At 54.6% G+C, this 18,333-nt stretch overlaps 1 protein-coding gene across 1 annotated transcript in view; it reads right to left on the bottom strand.

The window, feature by feature from the left end:
• The window catches only part of SNTG2 (syntrophin gamma 2), an 85,518-nt gene that overhangs the window by 46,177 nt on the left and 21,008 nt on the right, over positions 1-18,333 (bottom strand). Inside the window, exon 9 of the mRNA XM_038560643.1 lies at positions 17,400-17,491. Coding sequence (XP_038416571.1) covers positions 17,400-17,491 — 92 coding nt within the window. The remainder of the gene's footprint in view (positions 1-17,399; positions 17,492-18,333) is intronic.

Raw genomic sequence — 18,333 nt, 5'->3', positions numbered from 1 at the left:
GTTGCTTTAATACTTTACAGAAGATTTGAAAGCAACTTTTTAGGTATTGCTGTCACATTTCTACATTGGATGGCTCTGGACTCTGCAACTCATCCTTTTATTTTATTTTATTTTATTTATTTTTTTATTTATTTTTATTTTTTTTTTTTCATCCTTTTATTTTTAACTGACTCCACTGAGGCACATACTTCCCACCACGGCACGTGCTGATGGACTCGTGCAGTTTGAGTTCTGACCAGCAGATAGGCCACAAGCCACCAGAGTCTGTGGGAGACGGGATAGCTCCACCCCCTCCGTACGACCCCTGCCCCTCCGCACCCCCACCCCCAGCAGCAGACGCTCACTGTGCCTGTTTGCAGGCAATCCTGCCCTCCAGCCCAGGCCGTCACCCATCTGACGTCTGTCAAATCAGGTACGGTGGTTTGTATTATTTTTGTTTTTTGTTTTGTTTTATTTATGATAGTCACACACATATACACACACACACACACACACACACACAGAGGGAGGCAGAGACACAGGCAGAGGGAGAAGCAGGCTCCATGCACCGGGAGCCCGATGTGGGATTCGATCCCGGGTCTCCAGGATCGCGCCCTGGGCCAAAGGCAGGTGCCAAACCGCTGCGCCCTCGGGGATCCCAGGTACGGTGGTTTGGCTTCTAGAACGTCTACAAATAGAGCCCTGCAGGAGGTGTGCACACTTGGCTCCATCCAGCAGGAAGTCTGAGATGCACTCACCGATCACGCATCGTCATCAGGGAGCGGTACTCTGTTGTTTGCATGCACCTGCTGAGGGAGACCCGGCTGCTCCCCGCAGGAGGACGTTATGAACACATCCCCGTGCTGTCAGGTGCGTCTGGGGTCTGAAAGCTGTGCCAGGCTTGCATGGCTGAGTAAAACCTCACTTGCCCAGGACATATTATCCCTCTGACCTTCTCGTATGTCACATCCACATTCACGAGGGCTGTTGTCTGTGACGTTCATTACTCATCACGTCATTGGAAGGTTCCGGCCTCAGTATTATCCTGGCCTAGCAGAGTGAGTGGGATGCGTGTCATCCTCCTCTCTCCTCTGGACGACTTTGTGAAGGTCACAGATTATTCCTTTGATGGAATTCACCAATTCCAGAATTGTTGTGTTTATCATTCTCAACAGCCCACGGGAGCCCCGTATGGGATCTCGGTGAATGCTCCGTGCTTGCCCTACGGGGTTTGGGTGTCATTCCCTCTGAAAGTCAAGTCAGGTTCCGGTTGGTGGCGTCTTTTATTGTCCTTACTGATGTTCTGTCTACATGTCCTACCAACTTCTGCACAAAAAGTACTAAAATCTCCAAATATGATGATGGGTTTGTCTAATTTTCATTTCTGCCAGTGTTGGGTTCATGTGTCTGGACGCTTTGTTATCAGGTGCAAGCCATATTTAGAATTGTAATGTTTTCCTGATGAATTGATACTTTAATCACAATGAAATGTTCCTCTTTTTTTTGTACACTCCTTGTCTTGGAGACTTTGCCAGTCTATTTCTATTAACAAAGCCACCTTTTATGGTTACTTTTTTATAAGATATACATTTTCCATTCTTAATCCCCACCTGTCTGTACCTTTATATCTAAATAATATTTTCAGTAGTAAGCAGAACTGGGTCTTTCTAATTCAATCTGATAATTTCTATGTTTTATTTGGAATATTTGATTCATGTACATTTAATGTAATTCTCATGTCACTCGGTTTAATCACATACGGTTAGTACTTGTTCCTCTTGGACTTTTTCTACTTTGTTGAGCATATTTGTCTTTGTGGGGATTAATTAACTTTTTCCATTTTTATTCAATTTTATTTTTTTCAATTTAATTCTCTTTTCAATTTTATTCTTTTTTTTTTTTATCTCCCTATTGGCTATAGGGATAGTAATACCCATCCTGAATTTATCAGTGTTGACTCTGAGTCAATACTGCATCACTTCACACCTTGTATCTGATACACCCGCCTTCCCACAGCTCACTTCACAAAGAAAAGAACTTCATAACAGAGCAGCTCATGTGCTTGGTATTTACCTTTGGTGCTATTTTTTTTTTTAAGATTTATTTATTTGAGAGAGAGAGTGTGCACATGAGCAGGGGGAAGGGAAGAGGGAGAGGAAGGGAGAGAGTCTTGGAGTGTGGAGTGTGGAGCCCAATGCAGGGCTGGCTCATGAGCGGCGATCATGCACATATTTACCATTTACGGTGCTCCTTACTCCTTCCTGTATATGCACGTCTCCATCTGGCATCCTGTCCTTTCGTCTGGAAGGCCATCTCCTAGGATTTACTCTAGTGCAGCTCTGCTGGTGACATTTTCTTAAGTTTGAAAGAATATTTTCCCCTGCATGTAAAAATCCTTAGTGAATATTCATTTACATCATTGTTCCTGGGTAGGAAATACCTTGTTAAATCTGGCTGCTGCCTGAACTCCCTCCTCCTCTTTGGTTTTCATCAGTTTGATGGGGACATACCTGCAGATGGCTTCCTTCACGTGCATCCAGCTGGTGTTCATTCCCATTCTCCTTCTGGACTCTTCTGCTTGACGTGGCCACACGTCACTGGTGCTCATTCGTCTGTCAGTCTTTTTCTCTGTTCTGAGGTTGGCAACTTTTCCTTTTGTCTGCCAGTCTCCTGACCAGCTCTCCTGCCATCTTCAATCCGTGGGAAGCCAGCATAGTGGATGTTTTGTTCCGGTTGTTGCACTTCCAGTTCTATGATTATGATTTATTTTCTGAAATTTCAGTTTCTTCACTGAGAATCTCTATGTGGTCAATCATTAAGACCATGTTTTCCTCTGAGGCCTTATACATATCTGAAGTGCCGCGTTAGGACCTTTGTCTACCAAACTCGACATCTTAACATGGGGTCTGTTTCTACTGGTTATATTTTTCTTAGTTTCCTATCACTTTTTCTTGTTTCTTTGCATCACTAGTGATTTCTGATTGCGTACTGGACATTGTCAATGACAAGGTAGTGACTGTGGATTCTATTTTCTGCCTGTGGGTTTTTGTTCAACAGATGGCTCCCTTAACCATAATCACCTTAAACGTAGGTTTTTTTTTTTTTTTTTTTTTTTTTTTTTTTTTTTTTTAACTATCTTGGGGTGGGTTTGTGGACAACGAAGGTGTTTACCAAACCTCTGTAACTTTAAGCCATTCAGCCTCCGATGCGGTCTCACCTGTAGGGGTTTCCAAAGCTTGGTTTTTGGCTTAGTCAAAGCAGTTTTATGGTGACCTTCATGCCCGCAGTGTTGCTCTTCTGGATTCTGGGAGTTAACGGTTTCTCCATGCTGGCTGGGGTGGAGTTGCAATGTTACCAGCACTGCTGACCTCGGGTATCTCTGTCAGAGCCTTTCCTGAGGGGCACTGAAAAGTGACTGTTGGCTTCACGGCCCGTCTTCAGTCTTCCTTGTAAGGAAGACCAGGTCATTCAGACTGTGTTAGATTTTTTTTTTTTTAAGATTTATTTATTTATTTATTTATTTATTTATTTATTTATTTATTCAGAGAGAGCCAAAGAGAGGCAGAGACACAGGCAGAGAGAGAAGCAGGCTCCATGCAGGGAGCCCGACGTGGGACTCGATCCCAGGTCTCTAGGATCACACCCCGGGCTGCAGGCGGCGCTAAACCGCTGCGCCACTGGGGCTGCCCTGCGTTAGGTTTCTAATAAAATTAGTGCTTTTAGAGGTGAAATGGATTAGAACAAAATGTGTCAGACTTTCGTAAACACTTCTTTTTTTGTGTGTGGAAAACAAGATGCACCTCACCTACACTCCTAAAAAATGGAAAAACAAAATAAAGAAACCAGGAGTGGATTTGCTTTTATTTTTTTCAGAAATAGTGAATAAAAATTACATTCACCCCAAGAGGAGTAATTCACCATTTCTACATTTCCAGTAAAAAGGAATTATAATTTTTATCTAGTACTCATACAAAACTATAAAATTAAAACAGTTCTAATATAATTAAATGTAATTTTGGTAGAAATCTATTAGAGGCAGAAAGATTTTGTTGAAACTCTGAGTGTGGCGGGGAGCACTGTGGGCACCGTGTCCATGGCAGCTGCTGGCCGTAGGCGAGGGCGAGGATGCCCAGGTCTCCCTCTGTGGTTCTCTCCTGCTTCCCCAGTGGCACAGGGCCGCCCACGGAGGCCTGGCCCCGCCACCACCCCCGCCTGTGAGTGGCTGCTGGTGCCCTCGCCCTGATGGCTGCCCCATCCGCCGGGCGCATCCCTCATCCCCTGCCTCCCCGTGACACCAGAGGTCCCTGCAAGGCCTTGAGGCCTGCAGCAGGTGGTCACGTGTGCTCCGAGGGTGGCGGTGGTGACAGTGGCACGAGCTTCCCCACGGCAGGTGCTTCCTCCTGCAACAGCTCAAACACAGCTCACAGCTCTGGTCTCTTATGCTCGTTACCAGGTCCCCGACACGGAAGGATGGGGGACGCCGACCTCAGACGTGGCTGTTGCGTGCACAGTCGTCCCAGGGACAGCACGTGTGAGGTCATCAGATACAGGGCCGGGCGCTGAGCGGGGGGCCCAGGCAAAGCCAGGCGTCCAGTGGTCCGAAGACACAGGTCGTGCCGATGCTGCAGCGGAGCTCAGACCCGCACACGCCCAAGCGCAGCCTGCGAGGAAGCACTCGTCAGCGAGAACTCACTACTCGATCCTTCAGGGCCTGAATTTAAATCAGTAAATTTAATCAGTAAAAAACCTGAGGTATTTACACACTCGGGGAACCTGTGGACAAGACGTATATGGGCCGTCCTCCGTCCGTCCTGACGTCTGTCCACGGTCTCAGGTCCCAGGTGAGCACAGCTGCCGGCGGACAAACCAGAGCAGAGCAACCAGTTAGTGCAGCACCAGGAGGCCCAAATCCAAGGACCTTGCAGGCCTGGGCGCCTGCATCTCGGCATTGCCCCTGAGGCCCCGGACACCTGCCGCTGCCGTCGTGTTTTTCTGGAGCAACTCAGCCTGATGGTAAACACGTACATGCATCAGATAAACACACTTAGTATAACGTACTGTAAATAAAGGAGGAACGGATGCTGAGTTACGGGGCCAGCTACACGTAAATGTCTATTCCACACGAATATATCCTTTAATGAGCTGCTGTTTAACCATCCCAGCCCTGGCTCCGACCCGGCTACGTATTTTTGCTGCTCGCTGCTCGGGGCCGGGAGGACCCGCGACGCTCCCTCTACGAATCTCTAGTAGAGTTACTGTTGCTGCCTCTGGGCCCCCGGGAAGGGTGACGTGCAAGGCAGGTGGTGGCTGCGGCACAGACGCGACAGCCTGTCCCTGAGATCGGCCCCACACCCGCCCAGCACCCGTGTGCACTCCACTCCCCGCAGCTCATCTGTCATGGACGTTGGGCTTGTCGGCCGGGCTTATCTCCGTGACATTACGGATGCCACCTTGGGGGTGCACACACGTCGCTGCTCCGTTTACATTTCTGTTTAGGGTCTGGCAGCGTGGGGAAGGGACCTGAGTGCCGTCCGTGGGAGCGGCCCGGCTCCCGCACACCCCATGCCTCGCACGGTCGGGCGTCCGCCGTCATCCCCAGAATGGAGAAGTCTCACAGCCCACGCCCGCTGCCACGCTGACTTCAGACCATGGTATCTTTCAGGGAAGAAAGGCAGCAACACCTACTGATGACACACCTGGCCTATTACCCAGGCAGGTTTCCTTCACACCTCTGGCTTCCTGTCATTCAAACACGGATCCACACCCACGAGGCAGTGGAAAGTGGGGAGCACGGGCCTGATGACATCTCGCAGCCCGGCTGGTGCCAGGCGCCTCCTCTGGGAATAATGCATGGGTGCTGGGCTGGTGGGGGGCTGTAGGGGCTGTGGGGGCTGTGGGGGGCATGTGAAGGGTTGTGGGGGGTTGTAGGGGCTGTGGGGGGCATGTGGGGGCTGTGGGGACTTGTGGGAGTTGTGGGGGCTGTGGGGCCGTGGGGGGCATGTGGGGGCTGTGGGGGCTGTGGGGACTTGTGGAGGCATGTGGGGGCTGTGGGGGCATGTGGAGGGTTGTGGGGGGCATGTGGAGGGTTGTGGGGCTATGGGGGCCATGTGGGGGGCATGTAGGGGCTGTGGGGGCATGTGAGGGCTGTGGGGACTTGTGGGGGGCATGTGGGGGCTGTGGGGCTGTGGGGGCATATGGGGGCATGTGAAGGGTTGTGGGGGGCATGTGGGGGGTATGTGGGGACATGTAGGGGCTGTGGGGGGTTGGAGGTCTGGGGGGCTGGCAGCAGGTACTTGCCCCCATGGCAGCCACCCCCCCAGCTCCCAGGAGACTGGGTGATCAGTCAGAGAGCAGCCCCCCACGGCCCAGGCCGTGCCCCCGCCCACAGACGCAGGGAGGGAGCGGGGCCGGGCCTTGGGCTCCAGGGGCGCACGCAGTCCCCCCACCCCCTACGGGCCCCCCTGCCCAGGTGCGGCTCAGAGCACGTGGCAGAGCATCCTGCGGAGACCGGCCGTTCTTCGTTTGCAGATCAACACTTTCCCAGGAAACAGTGTTAAACACGGGACACGCAGGACGTCACGGAGAACTTGCCAGAATCTTGCCAGAATCTTGGGACCACCTTGGGGGAGAACGGCTCCCACATGCACCATCCACGGGACCCCGGGCACGTTCACTGGCAAAGTGGGGCTTCCCTGAAGCTCATGCAGCTGCACCTTTGAGCTGCAGCGTCTGGTCCAGGGAGGCACCAAGGGAGGAACCGCATCGCGCCCCGGGGCACAGACGCTGGGCTGCCAGCTGTGAGCCTGCGTCCACGGTCCTGGGCTCGGCATCCACGGCGGGCTCGTGGGGTGCTGGTCTGTCCTCCAGCTCCCAGGGACCAGGGAGGGGGCTTCGCGGGCACCTGCCACAGCCGGGGCCAGGGCGGGTGCACCTGCTGGGCCTCTGTCCTCAGGAGCGCAGGGCACGGGCTGTAAGCAGCTCGACAGGAGGGCCGGGCACGTGGCGGGGGCGCTTTGTGGGCATCCTCAGCTTCGTCTCTTCCGGCGAGGCTCTCCCGGCCGTCCCCGTCCTCCTCGAGCTCCGCGTGTCCCCGCTGAGCGTCCCCGCCGAGTGTCCCTGCCAGCCCGGGGCACCTGCCGCAGGAGCCAGCAGCGAGCCCATCACGGCTGCGGGGGAACCGGCCGCACGCCAGCCTCCGGGGACCGGTCCCAGCAAACGCAGCAGCTTCTCTCGAGCCGCGTCCGCTGGGTCCACAAAGGGGTGATTGTTTGATCAAGTGTGTTTCCCCCCAAAATAATATTTCTCATGTGTTTTCTCTCCAAAAAGCAACTTTTAAAGGCTCAAGTAGCCATCAAATATGAATTATTATTGAGGGAAAATGTTCATTCTGATCTTTTTCTGCAGCTAAATTAAGACATACGTCTCGGGGACGAACAGCAAGTGCCGCACAGCATGGTCTTGGCGTTTCTTAGGAAATATGTAAAAAATTTTTCTATTTAAATTTGGCATATTTTGAGTGGAAACGTTTAGACTGATATTCTAAAATATAAATATTAATTTTGTGAAGACAACCAGCTAAATTACTCGCATCGTAAAAGTTTTCAAATATCACAGCAATACAATTATTAAAAGCAAACGAACTTTCCTGACAATAGATTGTTGCCATATGCTGCAAACTGAAATCATTATCATCATAAGATTAAAAATGTCTTACAAAAAAAAAAACAAAAAACAAAAAGAACAAAAAAAAATGTCTTACAAAACATGAATAATGGAGAGAAAACAGGACCTGACTCTTCCTAGACTCTCCATGGCGTCTGGAAGCCAGCGGGGCTCGGCCGTTACCCAATCTATTTAAGATAAGGATCAATGAGACACTGAAGCACGTGATGAAAAGGACAGGGCGAGGGACAAATGTCATTTTTAGAGAAATACGACATTGCTGGGTAGGCTCGGGGGCTTCCAAGGGGGGCCAAGCCCCAGCGCAACCCTAACCCATGCAGTGCCGCCCCGAGGTGGCAAAGCCTCGTCCCACAGTAGCTGGTCACCCGCAGCCCGGCTTCGCGTGGAGGTGACATGAAGAAAGTGCATGAGAGACAGTCGCTCCTCGTGTACAAGAGGATGAGCCGGCATTCTGCGACTTAGTAACAACGAGGAAAACCAAACCCAACTCAAAAAGGGGTCCGTGAGCTGCTCCTCTGTGTGGCTCCACCCTGCGTCCAGCATCCACCCCCGACGGCCGTGCGAGCCCTAACCCCGGCGGGCTGTCGCCGCGCGTGGTCCCCGCTGACACCGCGGGAGGGCTGGTCCCCCTGGCGAGCCTGGCTTCCCAAGACCCGGCTTCCTGGCTCCAGAGCGGGGCTGTGGGGTTGGCCCGCGTCCCCAGGCGGTCCCGGTTACCCAACGCAGAGCCCCGGAGCCAGACGGTGCATCCGGGTTCCAATGCAAGCACGCGGCAGCTGCGTTTCCACGGTCAACGAATTCACCTCTTGGTGCCAGGTTTTACCCGTTTCTGCTCAAGGAGGTGGTGACGTAAACGCACAGCGTGCAGGGGATGGCGGCCGTGGAACACCTGCTCTGCCCACTGCGGTCCTTGCCGCCAGCGTCGCCATCCCCGTGACGTGGGTCCTTGCGTCCAGGGAACCGCATCCCCTGCACTCTCCCCTCTACGGGTGGCCCCAGAGCACGCGGCCCAGGCCCTGTGCACGACTGTGCTCCCACGGTGTACAGTCATTAAAAGATCCCGGTAACATTCACCGTAAGGCGCCGATGGCTCTCGTCCCGCGCCGCATGGGCGCCACTTCAGCATCGCCCTGGGCCTGGGCGGTCGGCTGGCGCGGGTCTTCCTGAAGCACTCGCCACGCGCGCTCGGCACACGGCCTGCCCTAAGCTCTGGGGGCGGGGGCGCCGGGCTGAGGACGACACCCAGGGCGGCGCTCCAGAAATACCGCGCCCGGCGCCCGGCGAGGTCGCCCCGGGAGCCCACGGCCACAGCCGCCCGGCGGCCCGTGTTCCCCGCGCCCACTGCAGGATCCCCCGATGTGAGGACTCGCGAGACCCCCGGCTCGGGCTGCTCCACGAGGGCCCGACACACAGCTTCTGGGGCGGCTTCAGTCCAGCTCCGGGGACACCTGTCCCGAGCAACTCGTTTATTTTTATCCAGATTTCCTGGCGCAGGGCAGGCAGCTGTTCACCCTCGGCCAAATCAGCCTCACGTTTTACGGTGATTGAGTCATCGACTTAAAGGTCTGTCGCGTCTTTTCTCCTCCCAGCAGCTGCACCAGTTGTCACGTCCTGCTCAACACACACCAACGCCTAATCCTAGGTCCATGTCACACGTGACGTAAAGCGACTCAGGGGCACGGCAGCCGGGGCTCCCGCGGGCCCTCTCCAGGCGGCCAGCAGCCTGCGTTCGGCGGCTTCCGTGAGCACGAGGAGCCAACTCTGGGGGCCCCCTCGAAGAAGAACGCAAAGCGGAGGCACCCACGAGGGCAGCCCCCGGCACCAAAGCCGCTACCGAACCCACTCCCGACAAACCTCCCCGCGCCGCAGCCCAGAGCCGCGGTCATGCGCCACCAGCCCACGCGGCAGGGAGCCCGACGGAGGGACGCCGCTCCGGCCGTGAAGACACGGCCAGCGCCCTGCCGGCCTCACGGGACCACGGACCCCAAGCCCCCCGTTCCTTGGTCATTCTTCTCTTGTGCCCTCTTACCTCCAATTCTGGTTGTTATAACTTATTTTTAGGATGTTTGTTTTAAACAGAAAAAGAGGGATCCCTGGGTGGCGCAGCGGTTTGGCGCCTGCCTTTGGCCCAGGGCGTGATCCTGGAGACCCGGGATCGAATCCCACATCAGGCTCCCGGTGCATGGAGCCTGCTTCTCCCTCTGCCTATGTCTCTGCCTCTCTCTCTCTGTGACTATCATAAATAAATAAAAAAATTAAAAAAAAATTAAAAAAAATAAATAAAAAATAAACAGAAAAAGATTTCCTGGGCACCCGGGTGGCTCCACGGTTTAGCGCCGCCTTCAGCCCAGGGCGTGCCCCCAGGGTCCCGGGATCGAATCCCATGTCAGGCTCCCCGCATGGAGCCTGCTTCTCCCTCTGCCTGTGTCTCTGCCTCTCTCTCTGAGTCTCTCTTGAATAAATAAATAAAATCTTTAAAAAAAAATTTCCTTCCTTCTGACACTGTTTTATCTAAACAGTCTATGCTAGCGGCCAGTGACTCCAGTCGGATTTCACTCCTGCCGCCTATTGTTCTCTCGAATTTTACTGAGATGTGATTGACACATGACACTGTGCCGGCGTAAGGTGTACCCAGGAAGAGTTTGTGTTTCAGTTCTTCTCTGCCGATGAGAGCTTTAGAGATCCGCGGTCTGGCAGGTACGCAGCAGAGCACTGCTGACCGGGTCGCCCCACTGGCCTCACGGGTCTGCACCCCGACCAGCAGCTCCCGAGCCCCCCTTCTCCGCATCCCCCCAACAGCTGCTGCTTGTCCAGCCACTGACGGGTGTGAGGTGGCGTCTCCCTGAGGACGCGGCACGTTGAGCATCTCCCCGCGTGTTGTCGGCCACCCGTGTGCCTTCTGTGAGACGCATCTATTTAGCTCCTCTATCAGATTTTTAATCAAACTAATGTTTTTTTCCCCCCTTTAGCTATATGTGTTCTTTGTAAATTCTGACTATTAACCCCTTACAGCTCACATGCTTTCTCCTTCTCGTTGATGGTTTCCTCCGTGTGCAGAAGACTCCGTGGGGGGGGGGGGGGGGCGCAGAGGGGCGATCTCCAGCTGACTCCGTGCTGAGCTCACAGCTTCATGCGGGGACTCGATCTCAAGACCCTGAGACCATGACCTGAGCCAACATCAAGAGTCAGACGCTCAACCGACTCCGCCACCCGGACATCCCCATGCGGGGTTAGTTCCACTTGTTTATTTTTCCTTTTGTTGTCTTTGCATTTGGGGTCAAACCTCAAAAAATCATCACCAAGAGCAATACCAAGGCACTTATACCCTACATTTTCTTCTAAGAGGTTTATGGTTTGGGGTCTTAGATTGAAGCCTTTCCTCCATTTGAGTTATTTCTGTGCACGCTCTAAGAACGTGGTCCCCGTTCACTCTTTGGCAAGTTGCTGACCAGTTTTCCCAGCATTATTATTGAAGAGAATCTTTTCCACATTGTATATTCTTGGCTCCTTTGCAATAAACCGACTGACCATATAAGCCAAGGTTTACTTCTGGACTCTACATCACCCTACTGATCTGTGTGTCTGTTTTTATGTCAATGCCACACTGTTTTGATTCCTACAACTTTGTAATGCAGCTTGAAAGCAGAGCGCGCGATGCCTCCAGCTTTGTTCTTTTTTCAAGAGCGCTCTGGCTCTTCTTGGCGTCATGCAAACTTTAGCATCGTTGGTTCTAACTCTGTGGAAAATGCTATTGGGATTTTGAAAGGGATTTCTCTGAATCTGTAGATAGCTTTGGGCAGAATGGACATTTTAAGGATATCAATTCTTCCAATCCATGATCATAAATCGTCTTTTCATTTATTTGCGTCTCCTTCAGGTTTTCATTGATGTCTTAGAGTTTTCAGTGTACAGCTCTTTCATCTCCTTGGTTAAATTTATTCCTAGGTATTTTATTCTTTGTGATGCAATTTCATTATTCTTATTTTTTTAGAGATTTTATTTATTTATGCATGAGAGACGCAGAGAGAGGCAGAGACACAGACAGAGGGAGAAGCAGGCTCCATGCAGGGAGCCCGACGCGGGACTCGATCCCGGGACCTGGGGTCATGCCCTGGGCCGAAGGCAGACGCTCAACCCAGTCCCCCAGGTCTGTGTCGTTCACACTATGTTCCGCAGCCCACATCTCTGCTCCTTCAGCTGCTAGCACTTCACACAGACGACGTTTCTGTAGCTCCACATACATATTTCTGTCTTTAATCTCCAGCTGCCCTTCTGAGGTCACTTTAATCTCTCTTCCTGAAATGCGCTCCTTGGAAATTCTGTTGGTGGAAGTCGGCTGGTGACAGTCTCTCAGCTTCTCTTCGTGTCGCCAAGTCTCCATCTCTACCTTGTCCTGGAGAGACGGCCTTGGGAGGAGCAGGACAGATCAACAGTACTTCTGTCCCCATCGCTCTGACAACATTACCGGACGGTTCTCTGTCTTCCTCTGTTACCATCGTGAAACCTGCTGTCAATGAAACTGTCAATTTTCGTAAGTGTTTTCTCTCGTTGGTTTTAAGATTGATTTTTTTTTTTTTTTGGCAACAAAGGTGAGAGTATGTGATTCCATCTGAAATTCAAAAAACTCAGGCAACATTAACCTATGTTGACCGAGGTCAAGGTAGCGGTGACCTTTCCTTGTGGGGCGGGGGACTCGGAGTCTGATGTGCGACAAGTGTAATGGAATTTCCTGAGCTGCGGCTTCCGAGCTGCATACTTCCCTGTAAGCGCCTCCTGCTTTAATCAAACGGTCAAATATTCATTCATTCATTCATTCATTCATTCATTCATTCATTCATTCATTATCTCCACCTGGGAGCCCATCTGTTCTCTCATGAAAACATTTCCTTCATTGTCTCTGTATTTATTTACTATTCATTAAGCAGCTTACTGGTTTAATTATTTTATTATTCTGCTCTTTTTTTTGGAAATATGGACCAATTTTTGCCTGTTCTCTCATAATTTCTATAAAATTTTGTTTTACGTATTCATATATTTTTTCCTGTATGTTTCTTGAATCATTTCGTTCTTTGCAATACCCCAGTTTCCTAAAGCTTTTTTTTTTTTTGAAATTTGGAGCTTAGAAAATCAGGTATTTGCTATCAGGTTTCTTTTCCTTAATTGCAGGTTTGGTAAGGTTTCCTCACGAGGGGCAGGACTCAGACCAGTGTTACTCTGCATCCACCAGTGCAGCCGGAGGCAGGCAAGCATCTGGTCGCTCGGGGCCCGGGGGGTCAGGTGCACACCCGAGAACTCAAGTGGGAGCACAGGGCGGAAGCACCAGGTCCCGCTCAGGACCTCAGAGACCTTCCTGGGCAGGAAAGCATCAAGGTGCGTGCTGTGGCCTCCCTGACGCCCAGGTGACCACTGCCCGGTACCAAGGGGCCAGCGGGCTCACAGGGGAGTGGGAGGTCACGGGGAAGCGTAGAAACAAATTCTGCAATTTTCAACCTAAATAGATGAGGGCAATGCGCCCGAGACCTTGTTGTGGTGAATAATATTTATCCCGGGAGGATTTCTGATAGAGAGACAGCAAAGATGAAGTCAAAACTGTAAACCACGTGAGGCACACGCAGCTGCGGGGAGGGAGCACGAGAGCCGACCTCGGGTTGCAGGGGGCGGGGGGTCACGTCTGGGGGCCGAGGGCGCTAAACACACAGAGAAGCGGTCAAGGCCACACAGGGACGCGCCCAGCAACCGTGGACAGGAGCGTGTGTCCCGTGAGGCCGGGCCACCTCCACCCGAGAGGCTCCAGACGCAGCGGGGTCAGTGGGGTCCATCGTGGGGCCGGAAGTCCAGCCCCAAGGGATCCTGAGGTCACAGCCCTGCTCTGAGCAGACTCCGTCCCCCGCTCGGCCGGCCCCAGGCCCAGGAGAGGGAAAGGGATCGGAGCAATCCTGAAAACGGCGCAGTCGGAAATGCGCCACATCCTGAGTCTGAGGATGATTCCAACTCTTCTTTCCACGAAACACAGCACAGGGTGGAGTCTGTTCCTTCTGAGACCGCAGATACCGTGATTCCAGCACGATCTCTGCCGTTGGACACAATCCGCTGCTGAGCACGGGGGACGATGACAGCGCCCAGCCGCACGTGGACGAGGAGGCCTGATGGCTCCGAACGTACAACTAGCCGCCGCCAGATCATTCGTGGGATTATTGTTTCCATCCTGAAAACCGGGTGGGCAGTCTTTAAAAAGTTTATAGCACCCGGAGTCTTGATATCTTTTAAAAAATGACTAGTTTTTGACTCTGAGATTCAGATTCTCTGTAACTTGTTTTGAACAACTCGGACGTTTTGTCTGAAGGTGGACTGTCCGGTGAATTCAAGAGGATTTATAAGCTCTGCGTCCCTCGTCCCCCTGCCGTGGTAAGGGTGAGGAGGACGGCCGAGGACACGCACCCACAGCACCCGCCCGTCACCGTGCCTGCACCAGCGAGAGTTTCGTGTGCACGGAGCCCAAGAACACGGACGGCCTGAGGCCGTGAGCAGGTGCCGGGGGCCGCGGGAGGGCCTCCCCGCCCCGTGTGCTCCTTTCCCGAGTGTGCCCCCCGCCCCCACAGGCCGTGTCCCCTTTCCCGAGTGACTGCTGGTGTGTCCCACGCCGTGCACATACTCTCTCCTTTAGGAGGAATCACATTATCGTGACGGTTTTAAAGAAAACAGCCTTCAGCAGACGGTTCAACCAGGACGCTGGACAGAGCTGGACATCCCAGGAACCGGCCTACGAGATGCTCGGGCAGCAAAGGGAACCGTGGAGAGGCGAGGCTCCGCGACAGAGGGGCGCTGGGCAGGCGGTCGGAGCCCCACTTGGGGATGGCGGGAGGCCCGTGAGGGTGCACAGAGGATGGAGACCGAGGACGCACACTCGGGGAGCACAAGGTGCTGAAGACAAGGAATCCGGTCACCGGGCTGGAAGCTGCCCCGGGAGACACCCCTGTACCCGCAGCCACATGGAGAGAGCTTCCCGGCGTCGACGCCAGAAACCACAGACACGGAAACACGCCCACGTTTAGAGACAGTCACTTGTTGTCAAACAGCTGGACACAGACTTGCCGCCCACAGGCCGTGGCTTCCAGCAGAGTCGGTGAGGAGACGGGACGCCGATTCCGTGAGAGCATCAGGCACAGCAGGTCGGGGTAGAGGACGGGCGGCCGTAAACCTCCCCACGTAGAGCGACGTCTGCGGGGCGAGGGGCCTCAGCCCGCACAGCGGGGGCAGCGGGGACGGCGGAGTCACCGGGTCCCGCATCCTCCTGGAAGGGGCTCAAGTCGCCGTGGGTCTCTAAGCCGTAAACAAAGCAGCCCCAGCGCACAGCCTCAAGGGCAGGCTCTAAAGGAATGGAAAGCAAGTATCCACATTTCAAACGTGCAGAGGACAATTTTAGAAGAAAGACGCATGAAAAATTTAAGCAAAATAATTTAAAATCAAGAAGAAGATGATGTAGCAAAATGGGACCAATAAAACCTCAAAGTCCGCGATCGGGGACAAAAGCCAGAGCACAGGTCAGCCATCCCCACACCCTGATGAGGCGTCAGACTGTGCCGCGAGAAGCAAGAGCGCGCAAGGGTGCAAACGGAGAGAAAGGATTACGGGGTCAGCATGAGAAGAAACGGCTGGTGTGTGGACCCGTGGAGCCAAGAGGTGGGAGGATGAGCAATCTGTTGTCAGGATTCAAAAAGGATAAACATAAACCCTACGGAAAAATATTAAAGATGCCCGAAGTTTCTTCCGCAACAGGAAAGAGGACGTGCCCTGTCGGCCTAAACTTTGTGCGGTCACAAGAACGATCCCCAGAGTCCCGCGGAACCCGACCAGAGCTTTTAAAAATTCACACGAAAACAGGGGAGAGAGAGGATGGGAGCCATAGAGGGGAGGATGAATTACAGACACGTAGGGATTAAGAGCAGAACCGGCTTAGGGACGCGGACGGCGCACACTGGGGTCAGCGGTGAACCCGCCGTCAGGACGCGTGGCCGAGGATGCAGGTGGCACCACGGTCCCTGAGGAAACAGGTCACCAGTGGTTCCCAAAAAACTGAATCTGACCCCCACTTTTCCCACGTTTTACAAAAATGAGACCTGAAGGGGAAAGCAAACGGGAAGTATTTAGAGGCAAATACAAGCAAATCTCTTTTACGGGCAAAGGCAAGAGAAGCTTCCCTAAGTCCACGAGATGGAGACGCAGGTGCGTTCAGCGACGCTGAAATCAACGGCTATTTACAGAAAAATTGTGCAAGGACAACAAAAACGCTAGCTGTAAACTGAGGATCGGCGACCTGGAGCCCAGGGTATCGGCTCCCAGCATCCGCGCGGAATCCCGACGGGTCAGAAAGGAAGACACGGGCAGCCTCGAGTCTACGCACAAGCGCGTGGCCAGAGCTTCACCGAACAGGCAAAGGCGAATGCAGAGGAGAAAGCACACGGCCCCCCGCTGGCGGCGGGAATGGAAACAAATCCTCGCGACACACCTGTATTTGCAAACATTAAACCCAAAAGGTCTGTAGCGGCACGAAGCCGCAGGCCAGCGGGGACTCCCGGGTGCACACGCACCTGCTCGCCTCTGCACACGCGGCGCCGCTGCTTTGGGAGCCCAGCCCCGGTGTCTGCAGCAGGGGCCTGGCGGGGGGGTGGCTGCAGCCGTACCTCAGCACCGAGTGACGGAAAACCCAGAGAACAAGCTGCGTGTTCGCTGCTGATCAATAATCGATAAATGAACAGCAGCACATCCACAGAGTTAGATGCCGTGTTGCAACCGGCAGACACAGGACACCCGGCCCCTACACGACACGCATGGGCCCTAAAAACAGGCCCGTAACTAGAGGCACAAACCGAGCAGCCTCTAACAGAGTGATGTTTTATAAGCCTGAAAATAAAACAAAACGGCCTATTTTCAGGGACGTCCACACACCGATGACGCGATCCTTGACCAAGGAGAAGGCAGCTCTGGACTCAGGACGCCGCTAATTTCTGGGCGCGCCAGATAACGGTACGGGGCCTGGCACCCATATCATTGACTTGAGCTCCTGGGCTCTGGTTTTTAGTATTTTAGTGTTTTGCTTCAAAACTCACAAAGACGCTAACGCAATTTTTAAATATCAAGAGCTACATTAAAAGATTAAAATGAAAAGGGTGCAATTTTAGGAACGTGTCCTCAGGCCCTCCCCGCAGGCCCAGCGGCCGGGCGTTTGAGGAGAGCAGCCGCTCTGTTTCCCCCAGACCAGCTTGAGGCCGCTCACAGGATCCGGGTCTGCGTGCCCTGGAGGGAGGCTGTGGGGCCGCAGGCGCCGCGGGGAGCGGGGAGGGCTCTGGGCCTGCGGGAGGCGGCACCGCGGGGGCCCAGCCATCGGGGTGGGGAGGAGACTGAGGCAGGAGGACGTGCTCCGCCTGCACGGGGCGTCCTACTGGCTCAGGGCCCCTGCCGAGGGTGAGTGAAGCCCGTCCTGCGCCCTCTCAAGGGAGCCTGGCCGCGCTCTGAGCCCTGGGTCAGCAGCTGGGGGGGGGGGGCTCGTGGCCCATGGGGCCGGCCTGGGGTTGGCCTCGGAGCACGGCCTCGCGGGGCCCGAGCATCACGCCCGATGTCCGCGCGGCGCAGGGGCGGCCTCCACCCTGCCCCGTGCACCCTCCTCGGTCCCCGCGAGCCCCGGGGCGTGTGGGCTGGCCGCGCTCCCGCTCAGAGGGGGTGAGAGGAGCCGCGCTTACTGTGCTGCTGGGGTCGCCGTTGAGGTGCAGGCCACTGTCAAACAGGGGGGAGCAGGCCCCGCTGCCGTGGTCGCCGGCCGGCCCCGGGGACCCTGGAAACAAGCAGAGACGGTCACTCAGAGGAGCGCAGGCACCGACCCCGGCCCGGAGCACGTGAGGTTCCCGCGGCCCCCGCTGACTCCCGGACAGGCGGTGCCACCAACGCCCGCCCTCCCGGCCCCCGGCCCGCAGCGTCCCCTCCGTCTGGCCTCACGCAGAAAGTGGACGACCGGCCACCTCACCGGTCCGCGCGCCAGGGTGCAGAGCCTGCGCCCGCCTGGGCCGGGGGGCCTGTCCACTCCGGCCTGGGGACCTCAGCGCCCATACTTCCCGCCACTACGGTCGTGTCGGCTAATGTAGACGCTAGTCCTGACTTTCTGTCCTTAATTTTCGAATTACTGATTTGTTTGACGTTTTCTGCTAATCCTGCCACGGCAACTCGCGTTAGTGGAAGACCCACGACGAATCAGGTAGGTCTTCAATGCGCAGAAACCCCGTGACCGGCCGGGAGCAGAGGTCGGGGGCCGGGAACGCCTGCACCTCACCCGCCGTCAGCAGGTAACCGCTGGGACCTATGGGCTCCTCCGCCACGCGCCCGTCGCCCCCGCTGAATGGAGACCGCGCCGCCGGGGAGCCTGGACACGATGCATCCCATCGGGCGCAGACACCAAGCTGCCCGCGGGGAAGCTCAACGGGCCCTACAGATTCGTGTAGGGGCTTATTTTGAGAGGGGGGAGGGGGGAGGGGAGAGGGGGGTGGAGAATGGGGGATGGGGGATGGGGTGGGGGAGGAGGGAACCCCAAGCAGGATCCACACCCCGTGCAGAGCCAGCACGGGCTCCACCTCATGACCCCGAGATCGTGACCTGAGCTGAAACCAAGGGTCAGAAGCTTCC

The sequence above is a fragment of the Canis lupus genome, chromosome 17 (assembly GCF_011100685.1).
Source record: "Canis lupus familiaris isolate Mischka breed German Shepherd chromosome 17, alternate assembly UU_Cfam_GSD_1.0, whole genome shotgun sequence".
In the NCBI taxonomy this organism is placed as follows: Eukaryota; Metazoa; Chordata; class Mammalia; order Carnivora; family Canidae; genus Canis; species Canis lupus.
Note: the sequence above shows the minus strand (reverse complement) of the source record. Positions and strands in the feature narration are given on the sequence as shown.